At 34.4% G+C, this 22,898-nt stretch overlaps 2 protein-coding genes, 1 long non-coding RNA gene and 1 pseudogene across 3 annotated transcripts; 1 reads left to right on the forward strand and 3 right to left on the reverse strand.

The window, feature by feature from the left end:
• Window positions 1-1,580: 1,580 nt before the first annotated feature.
• LOC122604213 lies at window positions 1,581-3,301 on the reverse strand (annotated as a pseudogene).
• Window positions 3,302-6,483: 3,182 nt separating this feature from the next.
• On the forward strand, window positions 6,484-7,040 carry LOC122602532. The gene is made up of 2 exons (XR_006324302.1): window positions 6,484-6,617; window positions 6,755-7,040. It is a non-coding gene; the product is annotated as an uncharacterized LOC122602532 (long non-coding RNA).
• Window positions 7,041-17,118: 10,078 nt separating this feature from the next.
• On the reverse strand, window positions 17,119-19,898 carry LOC122604214 (disease resistance protein At4g27190-like). Its single transcript, XM_043777107.1, has 2 exons — window positions 19,039-19,898; window positions 17,119-18,955 (listed from the first exon to the last, which is right to left on the reverse strand). Exons 1-2 carry the CDS (start codon window positions 19,896-19,898, stop codon window positions 17,119-17,121), a joined length of 2,697 nt encoding a protein of 898 aa, XP_043633042.1.
• A 1,765-nt stretch (window positions 19,899-21,663) lies between these two features.
• On the reverse strand, window positions 21,664-22,477 carry LOC122604215. Its single transcript, XM_043777109.1, has 2 exons — window positions 22,038-22,477; window positions 21,664-21,967 (listed from the first exon to the last, which is right to left on the reverse strand). Exons 1-2 carry the CDS (start codon window positions 22,475-22,477, stop codon window positions 21,664-21,666), a joined length of 744 nt encoding a protein of 247 aa, XP_043633044.1.
• Window positions 22,478-22,898: the final 421 nt, after the last annotated feature.

A 22,898-nucleotide genomic window follows, 5' to 3' on the forward strand; every position in this document is an offset into this window, starting at 1 on the left:
CTCGTCCAATGAGAATAGAATTAATATAAGAAATATTAAGAATCAATAGGAAAATTGAAAATAAGCAAACATTAAAAAGGGTAATTAAGATAATTACAAAATATAATTAATTATATGATTTTACAAACAGTTTTTTGATTATATAAAGTTAACTGCCTATTCAAATTTGATCGAATATTTGCGTCTGTTAAATCGTTATTCCAAATTCAATTTCACGTTCCAAGTTTCCATCGCCTTTTCCAATTCGAGTTATGCATCCACATTTAGGAGTTATACAGCCTCTTTATATAAGATTTGTGCATGTATATGAGTTATGCATCCATATATATATACGACTTATGCAGCATGTTTATATAAAACTTGTGCATCTGTATATGAAAGACTAGTGCATCCATGTGGTTAAGATGATTTGTACAGAAAATGGACAATGCATCCAAAGTATAGATTATGAATTGAATTTAATTTATTCGAATTGAAGCACTGTAAAATACATATTAATGTTGGAAAAATTTAATGGTACGTGAAAAATAATGAAAACAAACGATGCGTAAACACTTATTACACGAACTGTTTAGAAAAATAAAAATCTAAAAAAATGAAAAATAAAAAAAGTAGAGGTCATAGCTAAGGCGCTGAGACGTTAGGTAATATGCAAGTTTATAGAATATAATAATCTGTAAGTGATACAGTATGTATTGGATATAATAATCCATAAGTGATATGCAAGCCGTAAAGGCGGTTAAATTTATAGAATCAAAACTGCTTGGAAAAAACATAAATAAATTGTATTTTACAATTGTCTTAATTACCTTTCTTTAATGTTTGATGATTTGGAATTCTCTTATTGGTTCTTATTTGTTCTTATTTTATTTTAGTTTTTATTAAATGACTCCCCTATATATAATTATATATATATATATATATATGGTAACTTTCTAATAAGAACACGTAAAAATAAGAACAGTGAGAACAAATTATGATCTTTGGATGGAAAAAATTAAATGTCAAGATGATTAATGACATATTTGAAATTATTCATTCAAGTAGTGGTAAAGATGTGTTTGGTTGGACTCAATGGAATAACGATGGAATGGAATAGACGTAGTAATGGAATGACATAGGTAATGGAATATATAATTACCATACCATCGAAACGTTTGGTTGGTTTTTAGAATGAAATCCATCATTAAGTTTACATTGTTTGGTATGCTAAAATATAAGGTGGAATGGAATGGAATTGATGACAAATGACAATAATATCCCTGTTATGTAGACTAAATATAATATATGGATGTAACCGTAACAAAAGATATACTCATAGACATTCATTAAACAGAATTATAAACACTAGACAATCACATTTACGTAAACAGCATAACAGGAAAATTATTATAAGATTAAATACCAAGGTTTTGAAAAGATTCAAAGACATGTTTCAAAAGTAAATCACTACTTTAAACAAACTCAAATCTTAACCACCTAAAACACAAACTAACGAGCATTTGGAAAATAAAGTGTAAGGCATGCTACTTCAAATTGAAAATTCGTAAACTCTTCAAATCAATTAAGGTCAAACATCATCAAGCATCATCGTTCAGCACATCTTCTACCCATTCGAGTTTGTCTTCATCACGAATTGTATAAAAGATTACCATCAAGTCCTCGTCACGTGAAAGCATACATACAACTTTGTTGCACTGACGGGAAGTCAACCCATCCATTTTTTTCATCTCTGCGTGAAGGTTTTTACGAAGCTCCTCGCGGTCCCTCTCAATTCCTAACACTGATGTGAAGCTTTTTGTTGCCTCTTCTATCTTGGAACCAACTATGTCAGCTGAATCTTTCAAGCTGTTAACAAGAGGTTCCCATGTATTGCTTCTTTTCCTCTTTCGGCGACTACTAGATGACTCTTCTCGTAAGGGAGGAGGAGCCGATGTAGTAGTTTTCGGCGGTGGATCAAATGACAATTCCTCTAATCCATCATCACTATCTTGTTCTTGTTCAGTGTCCATCTCTACTACAACATCTGCAACTGTTTGAGCTTCTTTTCGGTTTGCACGATCCTTTCCAAACACCAAACAAAGGTCCACGTAATGAGGGAATTTTTTACCTCTCCATTTTGTTGCATTCTTGTACACCTTACAAACCAATAATATAAAAAAAAAAATAAAAATTCAAGCAAGTATGAAAACGTATAAGAGTACTTCAAAACTTGACAATATTAACTCTTGCTTTTCTTGTAAGGATAATGCTTTGGATGTCATGTTTTTTGTAATTAAGGCCCAGCAAAGAAAATGATATTATATTACATGCAAACATTTAGTTACCTTGACCTGAGTCTATTGCATATAACAGATTATTTGTGGTTTATAGTTTAGGAGATATTCTCTACACATGAGCTAATTCCTTATCGTTATACATGATTATCATATATTTTTAAATTATCTTGCGTTATAATATACTACTTACTTGAATATATGCTTGCCAAACTGGTTGGGGTGCTTCAAGCATATGATTTTCCTCGTCCCATCCAAAACCACTCGTGTTATTCCATTCTAGCATGTCATGCACAACAGACCAGTCACCTTTTAGAGTCTTAATTCATGATTCAATATGTGGTTTCGCCTTTAAGCCTGAATTGGGAAGTAAGACGGCTAGTTGCTTTTCCACAGCATTGAAAAACCCAGGTTTAAAACCATTGTCTGACTTGAATTAAGATCCCGAGTTTATCACATCAATCATGGCTGCCAACAGTTTCTCATCTTCTATGTCATTCCATTTTCTTTTGTTCTTTGAAAAACCTAGGTTTAAAACCATTGTCTGACTTGAATTGAGATCCCGAGTTTATCACATCAATCATGGCTGCCAACAGTTTCTCATCTTCTATGTCATTCCATTTTCTTTTGTTCTTTGAAAAACCTAGGTTTAAAACCATTGTCTGACTTGAATTGAGATCCCGAGTTTATCACATCAATCATGGCTGCCAACAGTTTCTCATCTTCTATGTCATTCCATTTTCTTTTGTTCTTTGAAAAACCTAGGTTTAAAACCATTGTCTGACTTGAATTGAGATCCCGAGTTTATCACATCAATCATGGCTGCCAACAGTTTCTCATCTTCTATGTCATTCCATTTTCTTTTGTTCTTTGAAAAACCTAGGTTTAAAACCATTGTCTGACTTGAATTGAGATCCCGAGTTTATCACATCAATCATGGCTGCCAACAGTTTCTCATCTTCTATGTCATTCCATTTTCTTTTGTTCTTTCCTGGACCCCTTTTACCTTCTGGTTGTGATTCCATGCCTTCACACGTAATATTAATGATGTAGTTCATATCAAAACATAAATTGAAATATCATTACATACTAAAAACACACCTTTTTTATTTAGTAAATACAACAATTACTTAAAAAACACTGCATAAAGTAGCATTACATACTTAGAGTCTCATAATAACAGTTTCAAGAAAAAAGAGAACAAAATTATCAACTAATCATCATTCCACTACAAGAAAAACTGATATTACTGACAGATTTCCGACGGAAAAAAATTCCGTCCCAAATTACCGACAGCTTTCCTACGGATTTCAGACAAACAACCAATAAAAATCATACAAAAACATTTACGACGGATTAGGGACAGATTACCGACAGATATATAAACCGTCGGAAATCCGTCGCTATTAGGGACGGAATTACAACGAACTTCATCTTGCCGTCCCTAATCCGTCGGTATCAGGGACGGATTAGGACCGTCGGAAATCCGTCACCATTAGGGACGGAATTACGACGGACTTCAACTTGCCGGCCCTAATCCGTCACTATTAGGGACGGACCAAATCTATTTTTTTAACGACGGATTTATGGCGGACTTAAATCTTTACGTCCCTAATCCGTCGCTATTATGGACGGATTTGCGACGGACCAAATATACCTTTTTTTATTTTTTCGACTATAAGAGTAACGATTTGCATATACAAGTAACGATAAAGTGTATTTATACATTTAGATTTCTAATGTTACGATCTACGCACCAATGGACGATTTGTTTGTGGCGTTCACATGTTCAACCGAGTCAGTATATATGTAGTTATACTTGAACGTAAGTGTTTGTAGATAAACTCGCAAGGATGTGTGAGTTTCTACACTTTTTATTTTTTTAATATGTTTATTTAGTGATATAGTTGTATTTAGGAATGAAAGTTTATGACCTCTTGTCAAAATATTTTTTTTAAAAATAATAAAATAATTGGCCGTCCCTAATAGCGACGGATTAGGGACAGACCAGTATGCGATTTTGCGTTTTCTCGAGCATACGAGCATCTATATTCACATATAAGTACGTATTAAGTGTTTTTATATATATATGGAGTCCTATTGGTACCATATAAACACAATTGTCCGTTTTGTTTGATGCATCTACACCTTTAACCTAGGGCACATATATGTAGTTTTATACTCGAACGTAAGTGTTTATAGATAAACTCGCAAGGATGTGTGAGTTTCTACACTTTTTATTATTTTAATATACTTTTTATTTTTATTTTAATATGTTTATTTAGTGATATAGTTGTAATTAGGAATGAAAGTTTATGACCTCTTGTCGAAAATGTATTTTTTAAAATAAAAAAATAATTGGTCGTCCATAATCCATCCCTAATAGCGACGGATTAGGGACGGACCCATATGCGATTTGCGTTTTCTCGAGCATACACGCATCTATATTCACATATAAGTACGTATTAAGTGTTTATATATATATATATATATGGAGTCCTAATGGTACCATATATACACAATTGTCCGCTTTGTTTGATGCGTCTACACCTTTAACTTAGCGCACGTATATGTAGTTTATACTCGAACGTAAGTGTTTGTAGATAAACTCGTAAGGATGTGTGAGTTTCTACACTTTTTATTTTTTTAATATGTTTATTTAGTGATATAGTTGTAGTTAGGAATGAAAGTTTATGACCTCTTGTCGAAAATGTTTTTTTAAAAATAAAAAAATAATTGGCCGTCCCTAATCCGTCCCTAATAGCGACGGATTAGGGACGGACCAGTATGCGATTTTACGTTTTCTCGAGCATACGAGCATCTATATTCACATATAAGTATGTATTAGGTGTTTTTATATATATGGAGTCCTATTGGTACCATATAAACACAATTGTCCGCTTTGTTTGATGCGTTTACACCTTTAACCTAGGGCACATATATGTAGTTTTAAACTCGAACGTAAGTGTTTGTAGATAAACTCGCAAGGATGTGTGAGTTTCTACACTTTTTATTTTTTTTAATATGTTTATTTAGTGATATAGTTGTATTTAGGAATGAAAGTTTATGACCTCTTGTCGAAAATGTATTTTTTAAAATAAAAAAATAATTAGCCGTCCCTAATTGCGACGGATTAGGGACGGACCAGTATGCGATTTTGCATTTTCTAGAGCATACGAGCATCTATATTCACATATAAGTACGTATTAAGTGTTCTTATATATATTGAGTCCTAATGGTACCATATATACATAATTGTTCGCTTTGTTTGATGCGTATACACCTTTAACTTAGCGCACGTATATGTAGTTTTATACTCGAACGTAAGTGTTTGTAGATAAACTCACAAGGATGTGTGGGTTTCTACACTTTTTATTTTTTTTAATATGTTTATTTAGTGATATAGTTGTATTTAGGAATGAAAGTTTATGACCTCTTTTCGAAAATGTATTTTTTAAAATAAAAAAGTAATTGCGCGTCCCTAATCCGTCCCTAATAGCGAAGGATTAGGGACGGACCAGTATGCGATTTTGCGTTTTCTCGAGTATACGAGCATCTATATTCACATATAAGTACCTATTTAGTGATATAGTTGTATTTAGGAATCAACATTTATGTTTTTTTTTTGTTGAAAACATATTTTTAATAAATAAAAACTAAAAGTTACTCTTGTCATGTTAGGGTAATTTTGACTCTTAGATGAAAATAAAGGATCAAGATTTAAAGATGATACTATTGGTGGTGGTGGCGGTGTCAAGTGGTGTAGATTGATTTATTATGATAGTGATTATTTTTAGATAATAAGGTCTTAAAGTGTTAATTATTAAAATAAAGGTTTAAAGTGTAAATTAATTGATTAAGTGCAAATTTGGTATTTTATAAAAACTATTTCGTAGTGGATGTTTATTAAGGGTAATTTAATAATTCCACATATAACTGTTGTGTAACTATTTCTAAAAATGAAGGGTATAATAATTTTTATAAAGAAATATAGATAACTATTGACTATTGTTACAAACTTACAATAACTATCGACTATATTATTAGGAATAGTACTATTTGTATTACTCAACCCTCAACCAATGAAAACCCTTCACACGGATCATAATCAAGTGGCAAGTACATCAACTCCAAAATTTAATCCTACGGCTCACAATCACTTTTAACAAAAACAAACCAACCCCTCTTTCCCCTGATCAATATACAACCCACCACCACCACCAAAGTTTATCTAATACCATTCTATTTATTAAATGAATAAAGGGTAGAGAATAGAAATACACGTTAGAGAAATGGTGGTGGCAGCACATGAGTTTATGTTACAAGGTATGTATTTACAAGGTAAGTTCTTGAATACGAATTTTTATTCCATCTCTATATATATATATTTACAAGTCTATCAGATCTTGTTTCCCAATATCTATTATACATTTTGATTTATTTCTTGGTTAGATCTAATTATATTTATTTTGCTATAGATCTAAAAGTTTTTGTTACTTTGGTGCGGATCTAATACCCATGACCGAATAACACTCCATTGGATAAACAAGAAAACGAGTTGGCATCTATGGATCTTCATTGTTGCCAAAGAGATCTACTTTTTCCCTTCTCTGTATTCTACTTCTTCCATTTTTTTTTAGATCTATGATACTTATTTACATTTTTATTATATTTGTTATTTGATTTTTTTTTATCTATGTAATGGAATTTGGACGTGTATAATGATAGTAGCATTTGTTAATTGGAAAGTTATATTTCTTTAAACTTCTTGTTTCGTGTATTTGATTTTTATATTTGGTTCATATTTGATTTCCTTTATAAATGTAATTGTTTCTACATTACAGTATTGTATACTGTATTTATATATTTTTTCCTTTTTGAAAAAACTTTTAGTGATGGATTAGGGACGGAAATATCCGTCGGTAATCCAATATCCCTAAATAATAATCTGTCGCAAATTCATCCGTCGGAAAAAAGCCTGTCGCAAATCTGTCGTTAAAATAGTCCGTCGCTAATTAAACCGTCCCAAATCCGTCGTTAAATATGTCTGTCGTAAATCCGTCGGTAAAATTTATGTCTGTCCCAAAATCCGTCGTTAAATATTTTCGAGGCCAATTTTAGGAACGGCCAGAATCCGTCTGAAATCCGTCGCTAAAGTCGATTTAGGACGGATTTGGGACGGATTTTGGCCTTCGGTAATATCAGTTTTTCTTGTAGTGTTCCTAAATAAGTGATGCCTAGATCTCCAAGCATTAAACATAGAAGTGGCCAAATTTGCTCTAAAACTTGTCCATTCATTTGAAGTTCCAACTGTTGCTATATGCTCCACCCGTGATCCAAGATTATGATGTTGTTCTTCATCGTCACTAAGTTCCCCATTACAAAATGGATCATCTGGGATCTCCTTGCGTATGAAATTGTACAATATACAATATGCAAGAATGATTTTATTTTGTGTTTTAATGGGATAAAATGATGGACTTCTAAGTATAGACCATCTTTTTTTTATAACCCCAAAACATCGTTCAATCACATTCCTAGCAGACGAGTGTTTCATGTTAAAATATTCTTCAGCCTTCTCTGGTCTTCGTCCATCTAAATGGTGCAAGGAACCCTTCTCCATTCGTGAACCCGACATCCACAAGATAATAATTAACTTTAGCAACTCTTAATCCATTTTCTCGAGGCATTGTGCTACGAAGTATTCTGCCATCAGCAGCAGACCCTTCCCAAACCGGTAATACATATATAAATAGCATCTCAAGAGAACAGGCAGCAAGGACATATTTTGTTATGTCACCCTTTCGGTTACGGTATCTAGGTTTATCTCGCTTTCGTACATTTACATTAATGTGTGTCCCGTCTATTGCTCCTAGACATCCCTATGACCAAATTAAAAACGAGTTGGTAACTAGTTTAGAAATATCATCCATAATTTGGATTCTTTAGGAAGTAATATACCTTGAACAATATCCATCGATCATTAGTTGAGTTTTCAGGTATGGGCTCGGGTTTCTGAAATAAGTGTTTCTCTAATCGTACAATGGCATTTAATACATTATTGAAGTGTTTACTTATTGTCGAAAATGAAACACCAACTCTCTATTTTTTGAATGATGAGCCAAGACATAGAGAAAAATGGCAACTTCTTCATTTATTTGGAGATACTTTGAAGCTTTCAACTTGCCATCAATCTCAAGCATATGACAAAGCTTAACAAAAGCTGGTGTATTCACTCTAAGCTGACAATGACAAGTCGTATTACTTTTATACACTAGTCTATGCATAAATCTTTGTCTCGGTGAGAAAAACATTATGTAGCGAGGTCTAAGAGGACACATATATATTCGTACAGCAATAATAGTGGTCACAAGTTGAAAATACCAACCAACCAGACTCATTATTTGTATCCATAACGAACAAAATGCCGCAAGTTTCCTTATTTTTTTCATTTTAACTATTCTAAGTCGAGCCATAACTGCAATAAAAGATAAAAATATCTTAAATTTACACCACGAAACATGATTTGTTGACATGTATACAGGTAAAATACAATAAATGTGGAAGTAGCTACTTTCAAGTTCTCAAATACAAATTTGTCATCAAATATCCACAAAACAACCAAATAATGAACAAATAATAACAACTCACCATCGATTGTAATTTTTTTTTCATTGACACATCGAACACTTAATGTGCATATAATACTATCAAGAAAATTATTAGTTCACACATAGGCAAATAGCTGATAATAATCATGTAGAAACAAGAAATTGATTAAACTTAAAAATACCTTGAAAGTGTGTTAATCGAATGTGATGGTCTGATGGAGAAGAAGGTGTGCAACAGATACCGAAAAATGAGAATTGTGTTGGTTAATAAGAACATGGGTGGAGTGGGTTGGGGGTATAGTTGTCTTTTTATTTGATTAACTCACGGAATGAAAAAAAAACTGGGGTAGTAGAGAGAATGAAAAAAAGGCTTTTTTTAAGGAATGTGATTAAGTGGGTAATGAGCTTTTCCTTTTCCATGTCCTAACCAAATACACATTTTTAAACCGAATGGAATTGGGTTTTCCATGTGCCATTCAGGCATACCAAACAGAGGGTAATTAAATAAAGGCAATGAAAAATTAGTAGAAAAAATGGATACACGTTGCGGGAGTTAAAAAAAAAAAGAAGAAGAAAGAAGGGAGTTATCAACTGATTGGTTATTACGTGTGACAAGCGGTTAATCTAATGAAAAATGAATGCTACGTTTCTATGTGTGTGCATGTAACCATTCAAAAAGTTCGCATCCACTTAATTTCAAAATTGTTTAACTAATTCAAGAAAACATTATATCACTTTGATCGTGGTGATTATTTAATTATGATGCTTTACAATATTAAACTAGGCTGCTAATTAAACATTAGCTTGACATGGATGCATAAAATTTAATCAAAATGACTTGATGCATAAAATTAACATGATTTTCGATGCATTAAAGATAACTTGGATGCTTAAATACTAATATGTCTCGGATACATAAATAATGAGTTGGAGACATAAAAGTTAATTAACCAAAATTTGGATGCATAAATTTAACATAACATGGATGCATAAGAAGTAACATGACATGGATGCATAAATATGTATTAATATATTGTTACATCAAAATAGTAAAGAACGGTTGTGTGATAAATTTTGCTGAGAAGGAAATTATAATAAATAGAGTGAAGGCCCGTGCGATGCACGACCGAACTTGTTCACTTGTTTGATGTCTTTAGTGATGGTTATAATGACTGTTTATCGATGTTTGTCTTGATGTCATTCCTGTAAAACGTGTAGAACTACATGTAACACAACGATATATATTTTAATAATGTATTAGGATACCAAAAGATGAGTCATATATATTACCAGACATGTAGATTTATGATAAAATATCATCATACAAAACCATAATAACGTGAACAAACTTGAATGATGGTTATATAAATCATAGCAAAATAGTGCTTAGAAAACTATATGTACAATGACGACTTGGTTAATTTACTTAGAAAACTTTATATAAATGACGACTGCTTCATTGCTTTTCCCGATCATTCAATGTCCTGCATCTTGGTTAATTTATTTGATAACCACAAATATATGTACAAAGAACATTATGTATAACAGTCCAAAGTAAAAATCTAAGTAAATTCAACTTTAGCATGTTTATAGATATAGATATAACCAATTGATCAGAGATCAACTGGTACTGTTACCATATGACCACATGCATGTGTGAAAATCTTGCCAAAGGCAAGAAGAGAAACTATATTTGACGACCCATGTGTAAAAATGGTGAATCACTGGACATGAGTTCTATGCGGTGTATACTCTAGGTATCAAGACGGTAAAGGAGACCATTTATTCAAAGAAAACAATCAAGCACACGATGGGTTATCATATGTGTATTCATTTTTGTAGAAATTTATTTGAGAAATGAATGTTAGAATTAGAACATTTTCTTAATATTTAAATCATTATATATAACCTTTATTAGGAGGATAGATTCATGTAAGAAGTTGAAAAGATAACCATTTGTAAGACAGACTGTTTGATGTATTCAAACCTATTTAGTCACTTGTAAATTGAATTACAATTATTAACAATGTATAAACATTAATCTAATGATATTGAATTTGAGTGTTTCGAAGACACGTTAATAATATATGAGATAAATTAAGGGGAGTTTTATGGGATTGGTCTTCATGAATATTGATGTGAAACATACGCTTTGGTAGATGAGTATTTGTTTAATATGATCACATATAATGATTGATTCTAAGTATTCTGTATATTTCATATCTTCATTTGCACTTGGCTTTTTAATAATGATATAATTTGTAGCCTAATACTTATAAACATTCAAAATTCTTATAAGATTGTGTAGATGATAACGTAGCAGCCACTTTAACTGCAGAGCCAACTAAGAATGCATGATTAAGTGAACCTTCCTGTCCTAAAAAACTGCAGTTACGTTTTCTGTATTAATCATTGATGCATTAAGAAAGTACAAATTTTGTAGCATGGTAGGTCAGTGACATAAAGCAAGTAAACAGATTTACGGTTATTGTTGAATTTGTTACAAATGTTTTAAAAGGGCTAAACATGATCATTCAGGACCTCATAAATTAACTAACTGACATTCTGCATTAAAAGAGACCCTTCATGTGTATAATGCTACAACCGATGACAATATGTGAAAGGCCTTAGATAGTTGTTTATTGTATGGTTATGACTCATCGTCTTTCTTAACTATGTTATACGATGACTTAATTACAGACCCAATAATATGGGTTAGTAACCAAAAGCATGCATGGAAACTATAACACCATAGTTATCAAAAGACAAACCATCATCATTAACGGAAACTCGAGTTCCTACATTCAAAATAGTACGGGGAAAACCAAACGAAAAAAAAAAAAAAAACGTAATGGGTAAAGACTTGGTTATAGGAGGAGGTAAAGCTAGCCAAGCAAAAGCTTTAACCGCATCCATGTAACCATTCCAATTTTATAGAAACATAAAGAAAACGAAATCATAGATAAGCCCAAGTGGGTCAGTATGGAGAATCTTGTATTGCCTGATTCACTGCAACATCTTCTTGTGTATCATTGGTCAACTCAGATGAGTGAATCAACCTGCAATCATATCACAACACATGAGTGTCAGAGAGGTTGCATGATGATGAGGAAAAAAAGTACGATAGCCTTCGGTTTACCCTAGCTTTGCATATTCATTGAAGGGGTTGTCACCTTCTTCAAGACCTTGGACACCCAATTCTTCACAGTCGGAATTTCCACAATAATGATGAACGAAATGATTGTATGAAAGACAACTCACTATAAACCATCTTTGGACAAATACATAATGTAAGCAACAACTTACAGTTTCCGGAGCTTGCGGCCACTTGTTTTTGCAGGAGTAGTTATCGCAGCAGGACGTTTCAGGGGAGTTGATGATGATGACCTCACACACGCCACCCCATCAACATAGGATGGCCCAATAACCTTTGAACAATTAAAGCTTTCATATTCACCAAAATGAATACATGTTTAGTGCCAATAAGCCCTTCAATAACGGGGGGCAACACGCCGCATCAGGTGACGGATTCTGGATATCAAAAGATAAACAAATTAGAACAGCGTTACATGACTATGTGTATTTGAGAATATGATCGATCGTATCATACCTCCAACTGTTCCTCTACCAAGGACTTAGCAGTCCTGCCTGCCTCATCAAACAACACGGCCATAATAGATGTGTTACCATCAGAACCATCGTTGTGATTGGCGATCTTCTTTTCTTGATTCAGATCAGTGTCTGTTTCAATTGATTCTAAAATATTTTATTTACATATATATTTTATTTTTTCTTTAGGGTTGTGAGTATTTGCTTTGATTACATCCTCTCTGCTCGTGTATGGGTCTCACTTTTTCTTAAAAGTTTGTAGTCTTACCTCTGGTAGTAGATTCATTATTATTGTGAATGATTCCTTGTGAATCTCCTGTCACAATATCTCTCTGTTGCCTAGCCTGATATTATTTTGGAATTACTGTTGGCGACCCACTGTAATTTGTCTCTCCTACCTTATCTGTAGCAAATTGCTTTGTGCTTGAAAAGCTTCAAGTGTAGAGAGTTTGGCCTATAGGTTTGGATCCTCTCTTTTATGTTCTCTATGTGGTGAGTGCTTCTTGCTTTCATTATTATCTGATAAATATTGTCTGATTATTATACTAACCCTTTTCTGGTAGAAGAGAGGATCTCTAGTGATACTTGTCCAGGCACTTGAGTGTCCTGGAATCTAGCTCCTCACTTGAGTTTTCATTTTTAGGGATTCTTGCTCTGTTTATCTTTCTGTGTGTGGTTCTTGTTTGTGTTCCTTGTCTTTTTCTTTGGTTTATGGATGATCGTAATCCATTTGATGTAATGGATCTGTTGGGTACATAAATAAGTAAACTGGACTTTGGTGATGAACTTTATTTGCATGTCAATGACACTTCAGGTGCTCCACTGATTAACTTTAAACTAAAAGGCACTGAAATTATAAAGTATGGGCCTGTACAATGGAATTAGCTCTTGAAACTAAAAACAAAATGGGTTTTATTAATGGCACTTGTGAAAAGTCTTATGATAATGATGTTCTTGCTAAACAATGGGACAGATGTAATTCTATTGTTCTATCTTGGATTCTTGGCTCTATCACTTAAGAGTTGTATTTAGGTCAATTTTTTTTAAAAAATGCTTAAACTGTCTGGGAAGAATAAAAAGAAACCTATGATAAAGTAGATGGATCAATTACTTTTAACCAGCATCACATAATCAATTCCTTAACTCAAAATGGGTCTTCACTTTCTGAATACTATCATAAACTTAACTCTTTATGGAAACAGTTTGATGCTCTTACTAAATTACCAACTTGTACTTGTAATGCTGCAAAAGAAATTCAAGAACATCAAAATCTTTTAAAACTTATGCAGTTTCTCATGGGCTTGGATGATACTTACACATCCACTAGAAGCAATATCCTGACCAGGGATCCCTCACCTAATGTGAAGGCAGCTTTTGCCATTATTTCTAGGGAGGAGTCACACAGGGGTATTCCTTTTGGTGATGGCAGTTCAAAATCTCAAAACAGTGTTTTCATGGCTAAAACCTTTGATAACAAAGAAAGAAACAATAAGTTTTTCAACAGAAATGAAAGGAATTTTAGTAATAATAGAAGCTTTGATTCTGGTAGGTCCTCTGAATTCAGAAAAGGCCCCAACACTTCTCTTAAATGTGATAAATGTCTTAAAGTTGGTCATACTATTGATAAATGCTTTGAAATTGTTGGCTATCCACCTGGTTATGGGAGAGATACTTCTGCCAGGAAAAACATCTCTTACTCTTATAAGTCTAACAATAATGTGGTTGTCAATGATCCTTCCTCTAGTGGTTCTGTTTCATCTAAATCTGGTTCCAGTTGTGATCAAAACTCCAATGTTACCCTTACCTCTAATGAATACAACAAATTGATGAGTCTTTTAAGTGATAAATCTCCCTCCAAAAGTGTGAATGCCAATATGGCAGGTAATTTCTTCAATTCAAATCAATTTTTTAACTCAAACTTTTCTATATTCTTCTGTGCAAATGTCAATAACAAACCAAACAAGTTTGAAAATGCCTGGATTAGTGATTCAGGAGCCAATTCTCACATGACTTGCAATGAAAAATATCTTTTTAATGTTCATGACATTTCTGGTCTTGGTCTAACTGTTGGACACCCAAATGGCACTCAAGCCAAGATTTTAAAAATTGGTGATCTTAGACTAAGTAACCATGTGATTCTGTTTGGTGTCTTATATGTTCCTGAGTACTGTGTTAATCTTTTATCTGTTTATAGTTTAACCAGAGATAGTAAAGCATTTGTGGGTTTTGATCAAAACAAATGTGTTATTCAGGACTTACAAACAAAGAAAGTGATGGGGAGTGGTAATCAAAGTGGTGGATTGTACCTCTTTGAAAATATGTTTAGAGGTAATCAGTTTGTGAGCAACAATGCTAGTTTTAAATGCTTTTTGTCTTATCAAATCTGGCATAACAGACTTGGGCATCCCTCTGAAGCTGTCTTAACTGCCTTAAAGACCAAACTTAATCTTGAGGATAATTCTGACACTTCACCATGTGAAGTGTGCCATAAGGCAAAACAAATAAGGAATTCCTTTCCTTTAAGTGATCATAAAACACATTCCTTAGGTGACATTGTGCACCTTAACCTCTGGGGTCCTTATAAGGTTCAAAGTAGAGACGGTTATAAGTCTTTTCTTACCATTGTTGATGACCACACCAGGGCTGTTTGGGTATATCTCCTTAAAGGCAAAGATGAAACCTATGATAATTTTGTGAATTTTTACAACTTGATAAGTAATCAGTTCAATAAGAAGATCAAGATTGTCAAAAGTGACAATGGAAGTGAATTCTTAAATCAAAAAAGAACTCTTTTATGAATCAACATGGAATTATACATCAAACATCCTGTGTGCATACCCCTCAACAGAATGGGATTGTGGAAAGGAAACATAGGCACTTGCTTAATGTTACAAGAGCCCTTATGTTTCAAGGGGGGTTACCTTTATATCTTTGAAATGAATGTGTTCGTACTGCTACTTATTTAATCAACAGGTTACCCTCTGTAGTCTTAGCTGGAAAATCACCTTATGAGTTGCTTTTTAAAAGTGAACCTAATCTCTGCCATTAAGGGTTTTTGGTTGTCTTTGTTTTTCTACTATTCTCAATAATCATGATAAGTTCTCTAGTAAGGCTGAAAAATGCATTCTCATTAGTTATTCAAATGAGAAAAAAGGTTATAAATTACTAAGTTGACCAATATTCAAATGAGAAAAAATGCATGCACGTTTTTCACTTTTGATCCTTAAACTTTAAAAATTACAATTTTGACCCTAAAGTTGACCAATATTTTCAATAATCGTCCTTTGGCCTTACGGCGTTAGAAAATGGTCGTTAATGTACGCACGTGCTAGACACGTGAGGTCACTAATGTCATTTCACCTAACACCGAGGGACGAAAAGTGAAAAAATAGCTACTTGGGGGACGAAAAGTGAAAAATAGCTACATTAGGGATGAAAAATGAAAATCATACAAATAAATTTATTCTTTCATTCTTTCTTTCCCGATCATCTTCACTGATGGAATTTTTCGAGTAGACATTTATTTTCCAATGATATCTAATAAAAACTCGACTTTGAATCCAAATTTAAACCACAAATAAAATCATTTACTCAAATTTATGATATTCAAAACACAACCAATCAAACAAATTATAGTTCAAATATGCCAGTAAATTTTTTTTCTTTTCTAAATTTTGATTTTAATTGAAATGGGGACGGTGGATGGTGATGATTCTAGGTGGCGGCGGTTGGTTAGTGGTGATTCTAGTCGACGGCGGTGGTTGGAGGTGACTGTAAACGGCGGTGGTTGGAGGTGACGGTAGACGGCGGTGTTTGGTGGTAATTATAGGCAGCGGTGGCCGATGGTGATTGTAGGCGGTGGTGGCTGGTGTTGATTGTACTGGCGGTGGCTGGTGGTAATTATAGGCGGCGGTGGCCGGAGGTGGCGGTGGCTGGTGTTGGTTACAGATGGCGGCGACTCGTGTTGGTTACAGACGGTGGCGGCTATTGTTGGTTGTTATTAGGTGGTGATGATTGAAGAGCCTTAGGGGTAAAGGGGAAATAAATGTCTAGTCGGAAAATTCCATCGGAAAAGTTGATGGGAAAAGAAAGAATGAAGAATAAATTTATTTGTATGATTTTCATTTTTTGTCCCTCAAGTAGCTATTTTTTTCACTTTTCGTCCCTTAGGTAGCTATTTTTTCACTTTTCGTCCCTCGGTGTAAAGTGAAATGATATTATTGTCCTCACGTGTCTAGCACGTGCGTACGTTAACGGCCATTTTTTAACGCCGTAAGGCCAAATGACTATTATTGAAAAAATTGGCTAACTTTAGGGTCAAAATTGTAATTTTTAAAGTTTAGGGATCAAAAGTGAAGAACGTGCCAACTTCAGGGACGAAAAATGTAAATTACCCAAAATTAAATATAAAATTAAAGTTCAGACCTAAAATTGGGGCTTTTAAAACCTCACATAGTTATACACATATAAAAGTATGACAAGCTTTTTAAATTAGTTTGGATAAAACTTTTAACACTTTTATTTCAATATAGTTATAGTTATACACATATAAAAGCATGACCACTTTTATAATTTGTTCACGTTAAATGAAATATTATTCGTAGTGTATTAACAGACAAACATTAAATATCAAGATTAAAATAAATTACCTCTTTATTCAACAATGGTATTGTTGTTTCGGATATATTATTGCTTGAAGCAAAGATGCAAGTAATGTTGGGAAGGTACCCAAGTCTCAGCCACATCAGTTGTGAGAACTCCATTACAATGTTGATGTTGTCACACAAACCTACAAACTCTGGTAAATCTTCCAAAATTATATGCTTTAACTTGTGAAATTTAATCACCTCGGCTCCATTCTCATCACGTATCAGGGATTCCAGAACACGACAAGACTCAACTATGAGTCTCTCAAGATTAGTAAAAGTACTTGCCACGTTAACACCACAAGACTCAACTATGAGTCTCTCAAGATTAGTAAAAGTACTTGCCACGTTAACAGTGAAGAGGTATTTCAGGTTTTCGCACTTTCTAAAAGAAAGATATTTTAAATTGCAAAAAGAATATTGAGAAGGATGCATCAAAACATCTTCAAGGTGATTTATATCTTTCACTTGCAAATCAAGATTCTCTGTTTTCTCAGACAGTTCGTTTATTTCAGATGCATGAACCTCTTCGCAGCTAGCAACAAGCTTCAATGTATTTTCATATGAATAGGCATCACTCTCAAATATGAGACTTAACTTGCAACCTATAGATATCCTGAACCTTTCAAGTTTCTTAAAGGACACGTGATTCGGCCGAATAATATTCTTATAGAATTCAACCTCTAATGCAGTGAGTTTCTTCGAGACCATCTCCAGCCCTTCACAGTTGTTTTCTGTGAAACTAATAACTCTGTCGCTCAAACTATAAGTTCTCATATAAAGCTCTTCAAGCTTGTCTAAGTTTTGAAAGACACCATCACCAATATAAAGCTTGTCGCATTCAGTCAAATCTAGTAACTTCAGGTTTTTCAAATTTCCGATGGTAGATGGTAAGTACTCGATGCCAGTGTAAGCAAAGCTGAGTATTTCCAAATTAATGAGATGGCCAATAGAAGATAAATCATCCATCAATGAGCATGAATGCAGAGATAGCACACGAAGGCTGCTAACACATTGAAGTGATATTGGAAGTGATGGATATAGGATACTACGATATGAAATGACTTGAAGTTTTTTCATTCTAGTATAAAAATCTTCTGGAGACATGAGAGGCACTTTCACGAACATCCAGCCTGTATTGATGATTAACGTCAAAAGTTTAAGTTCAGGGTAATCAAAGTGTCGGGAAAGTTCAGGTATGCCTATGCTTAAGATTCTTTCGCAAGAGTCCCGTGTATCTTGAGTAGGCCATCCTGACATGTCACTGTGGTTAACAACGGAAGCTTGCTTGAATTTTGAAATATTAGATAAGACGAAAGAACGTGCAAGATCATGCATTTTGACACATCCTTTTCGATCACTTTCAATCAGCAAATCTGCACGTATGAGGTTGTGAACAGAAGTGTTAGTCCGCTGTCTTGCTTCAACTAAACTATACACATTAACAAACAACTTCAAGCCCCATCCATACCTCATCAAGTCCTCCAATGGGATATCAAAGTCATCGGGAAATAAGCCACTAAGAATGAAAATTTTCTGATCATCATCATTTTTGAGATAGTCGTAGCTTATCTCAAATATGTGATGTGCAACAGCATAAAGGTCTTGAAGGTTATGCCTCTTTAAACGTGAAAGTGTAAGTTTCCATGCACCCTTTGTTTTACCTGTAAGAGCCAAGGCAATGGTTTTTATGGCCAGCGGCAACCCACCACACCTCTTCACAATATCTTCTCCTAGCTCATTGAGTTGATGATCAACAGCACCATCTGAAGTTCCAATGGTTTCCAGAATAATTGTTTTGCTTCTGGATCTTCTAAACCAACCATTTTCAAAATAGAGCTAGGTTCAACACCCATCTGAGAGCAAAGTGTTCTATCACGTGATGTGAGGAATAACTTGAAGCCCTTTGGCAAAGGACTCGCTAGTCCAATATCTTTGAGGTCAACGATGTTCCAAAGGTTGTCCAATATAATCAAAATCTTTTTCTTGCCATTTTGGGACATCCCCAAAAATCTTTGCTTAAGACGATCAGCCCTTGCTTCTCTAGTTGTTTCTGACAGATTTTCACCTGTGTACTGTGCAATAGAACCTTGAAATGCAATTGGATCAGTGCTATTCCCGATGACCACCCTTACAACCCGGTCAAACATTTTCCTATTCTCGACAACCGCCTTTAGTTCTTCCATCATAGTAGTCTTGCCTATACCACCCATACCACATAGAGCCATCAACTGGGTCGTATCACCTGGTCCAAGCAATTGCAATGCACATTGAAATATCTCTTTTCTAGAACCAAAAATGTTTTGGGTAACATCGTCTTCCAGTACTTGAGGGGTGGCAGAACTAACCACACCAAGAGGTATTTGCTCATTAGTCCAATCCAAAGCAATTTTTTCTTTTTCTTCCATAAGACCGTCGACATCCTTGATGACAGCGAAGCAATGTTTGCCAGTTTTGTACCTTCTCTTCATATGTACACATCCATTTCCATCCGCCGAATTATTATCGGCTTCCCTATCGATGATCACTTGAGCGTCTTCCAGCCAACTTTCAACACGATGAGGTACCATTAAATTTTTCACATGATTTTCATCTTTTCTGTTCGTCATATCAATTGCTGCAGAACTCAATTTCTTTATTTTGGCATGCATGTCTCTATCATACTCTCTAGAGTGAAAGAAGAAACGCAAGTGTCTCTTAATGGGAACCAGCAACGATTCAACAAAGGGAGTGATAATTGCAGAGACAACCTCCATTCCAAATTAAAGCTGTATAATAGTAATCAAATTAATTAGTTAGTCTCGTAAACTGTAGTGACTCACACAAGATATCTATTGATGTAAAGTTTTATTTTTGTCCATTTAATAATTGTTTACATGTCATTTTAACCATTTTGAACTTTCTTTCCTTTTTTTTTTATTATTTAAGAACTAAACTTTGAAAAGATTAAACAAAACATTCGCATAAAATATAGTAATTAAATGCCACGTGGAAGCCACATATATTGTTGCATAGTGTTAAAAAAAAATACACATGTAAAATGGTAGATTAGATGATAACCTTCAATCTAGCCATAGGTAATCCAATAGCTAAGATAAGTTTTTTGGTTTCAATTTAATTATTGTTTTCAAAGAACAATTACCATGCATATATATACTATAAGACTACCGGCATGCACGATTTTAGTCTTAAAGGCGTATTTATATTGGTGTTGTTTAAACTTACTATAAACCGAATCATTTGAAATAAATTTTGATGAACTAGCGTTGTACCCGCACGATGCAGCGAGGAATAAGAAAAAAACGTCGGTGGTTTGATGGTGGTTTGTGGGGCGGCGGCGATGAAAAAAAAAAAAAAGCCGGCGGCAGTGGATGGTGGTTTGATAGTGGTTTTTGGGGCGGTAGTGGATGGTGTTTATGGGGGATAGCGTACATAGAAGGTGGATTGTGGCGGTGGATGGTGGTATTTGGGGCGGTGGTGGATGGTGTTTATGGGGGGAGAAAATCAGAGAAGGGGGGAGGTAGAGAAAATCAGATGAACGTATGTGTGTGTAATGAGCGTGATGGAGAAAAAATAGGGTAGTGTAAATTAGGAGGGCATAAAAGACATTTTAAAGGTAGAGGTGTTAAAAGGGAGGTGGGGTAGTTTACTTATTAATGGAGTATAGGTAGTAAAAAAAAAAAATTCATAATCCAAATTGCAATGGATGGTTGTGTATTAAATATTCTTAAAAGAGTCAGAGTCAACTTACAAACGATTGTTAATTTAACATTTACTTCTTGCCATATAAAAATGGTTCTTGATTATAATTATAAGGTAGTGAAGATTATAAATATTTAATTAATTAATTATTAATTTATGGTGTAATAATTACTTGCTTTAGATGATAGATTAGATCATGATTTGAAAGTGGCAGACACGATTAAGAATGGGAGATGGATATATTAGGAGGAGGGAGTGGTCATCCCTCTTCTCCCAACACTAACTAATAAAATTTTGCCACCTCATTTTATTCTATTATTTCCCTATCTTCCCCAAATCACTGGCGCCACTTCCCCCATCTCCACCTCATCATTTCTTTTTCATTTATTTTTCATTTATTTTTAATACTATATAATTTTAAAAACTATATAAAATAACAACATTAATCATTCATAAAACATCACATTTTATTAAAAATATTAAAAACACATTACAACATACTAAAAAAAAACGACTTGCATAAAAAATAAAACATTACGACATACTAAAAAAAACAAACTACTCATTAAGATATGGCAAATCTTGAGCCGCGACATGCTCCGTGAGGTCGAATCGAAGACGTTGATGGACATCCTCATCTTGTATCTCATCATATGCATCACCGTTATAAATTGCTTCCACCGGCGGATCCATGATATGAACCGGTGATATCGCCCTACCATCACGCTTTATGATCATTTTATGCAAAATACACACCGCATAAACATATTGACCAATTTTCTCTTTGGTCATAGGCCGGAGAGGTCGAATGAGAATCTTTCATTTTTCTTTGAGCACACCGAATGTGCGTTCCACATCTTTTCTTGCTGCCTCTTGTAACCTCTTGAATTTCTTTTCCTTTGGGTCGGTAGGATACGGGTATGCTTTAACTAAGGTCGCCCACTTGTTGTAGATTCCATCGGTAAGATGGTAGCCGCGTTTGTAATCCCGTCCATTCACAGAAAATGAACTATCTGGAGCCGTTCCTAGTATCTCTTGAAGATACAAATCGAATTGATTCAACACATTGAGATCGTTGTTCGACCCCGGCGCTCCAAAAAAAGGCATGCCAAATCCACAAATCCTGTGACGCCGTAATCTCAATCATAATAGTAGGCACACCATAGTCACCTCTCGTATATTGCCCTCTCAACCTTCTAGGACAATTCCTCCATTCGATGTGGGTACAATCGATGCTACCAAGCATGCCAGGAATGTGGTGCTTAGCCTCATGGGCCTCGAATTTGCGTGCAACATCGTGTTGAGTCAGCCTACGTAGGTACTCTTGGCCGTACAACTTAATGATAGCATCACAAAAATGATCAAGAGCTTCACGTGAAGTTCTTGCGGACACGCATAAGTACTCGTCATACTCATCGGGTGCATTGCCGGTTGTGAGTTGTCTTACGGCTGACGTGATCTTTTGTGTCGCCAAGAAACTTCTCTTGCCTCGAGCGTCGTATCCTTCTTGAAAATATGGGAAGTTTGCTTCAATGTCGTCTGCTATGGATAAAAACATACTTTTATCCATACGAAACTTGCGACGAAAATAAACTTCGTCATACTTTGGTTCTTCAACAAACCAATCGTTCATTAAAGTTTGAAGACCAATATCATGCCGACGATCTACACTTTGACGGGGTCGGAATTCACTAGAGCTTGCGGTGTCTTGAAGATATTTGTGTGCTTTAAGCAAAAATTGCAAAGAACTATCCGTGGATTCGTCGGTAGGAATATCCCGAGTCGAGTAGTAGCCTCATGGAGGAAGACGAGGCAGAAGAAGTAGGATAATTTAAATCCTCCGACGAAGAAGAATCGGATGACATGTTTTTTTTTTATATATAAAAGTGATAGAGTTTTGGTATATAATTTGAAAGAAAGAGGAGAGAAAATGGAGAAGAATGGTGTTTTGTTGTATAAAAATGGTGAAGTGGTGTTGGTTTTATAGAGTAAAAGATTAAATAAAATAAAATAAATTTTTTTTTTAAAGTAACAGTTGTGAGACCCGTTGGTGG

This window comes from Erigeron canadensis, chromosome 6 (genome assembly GCF_010389155.1).
Source record: "Erigeron canadensis isolate Cc75 chromosome 6, C_canadensis_v1, whole genome shotgun sequence".
NCBI lineage: Eukaryota > Viridiplantae > Streptophyta > Magnoliopsida > Asterales > Asteraceae > Erigeron > Erigeron canadensis.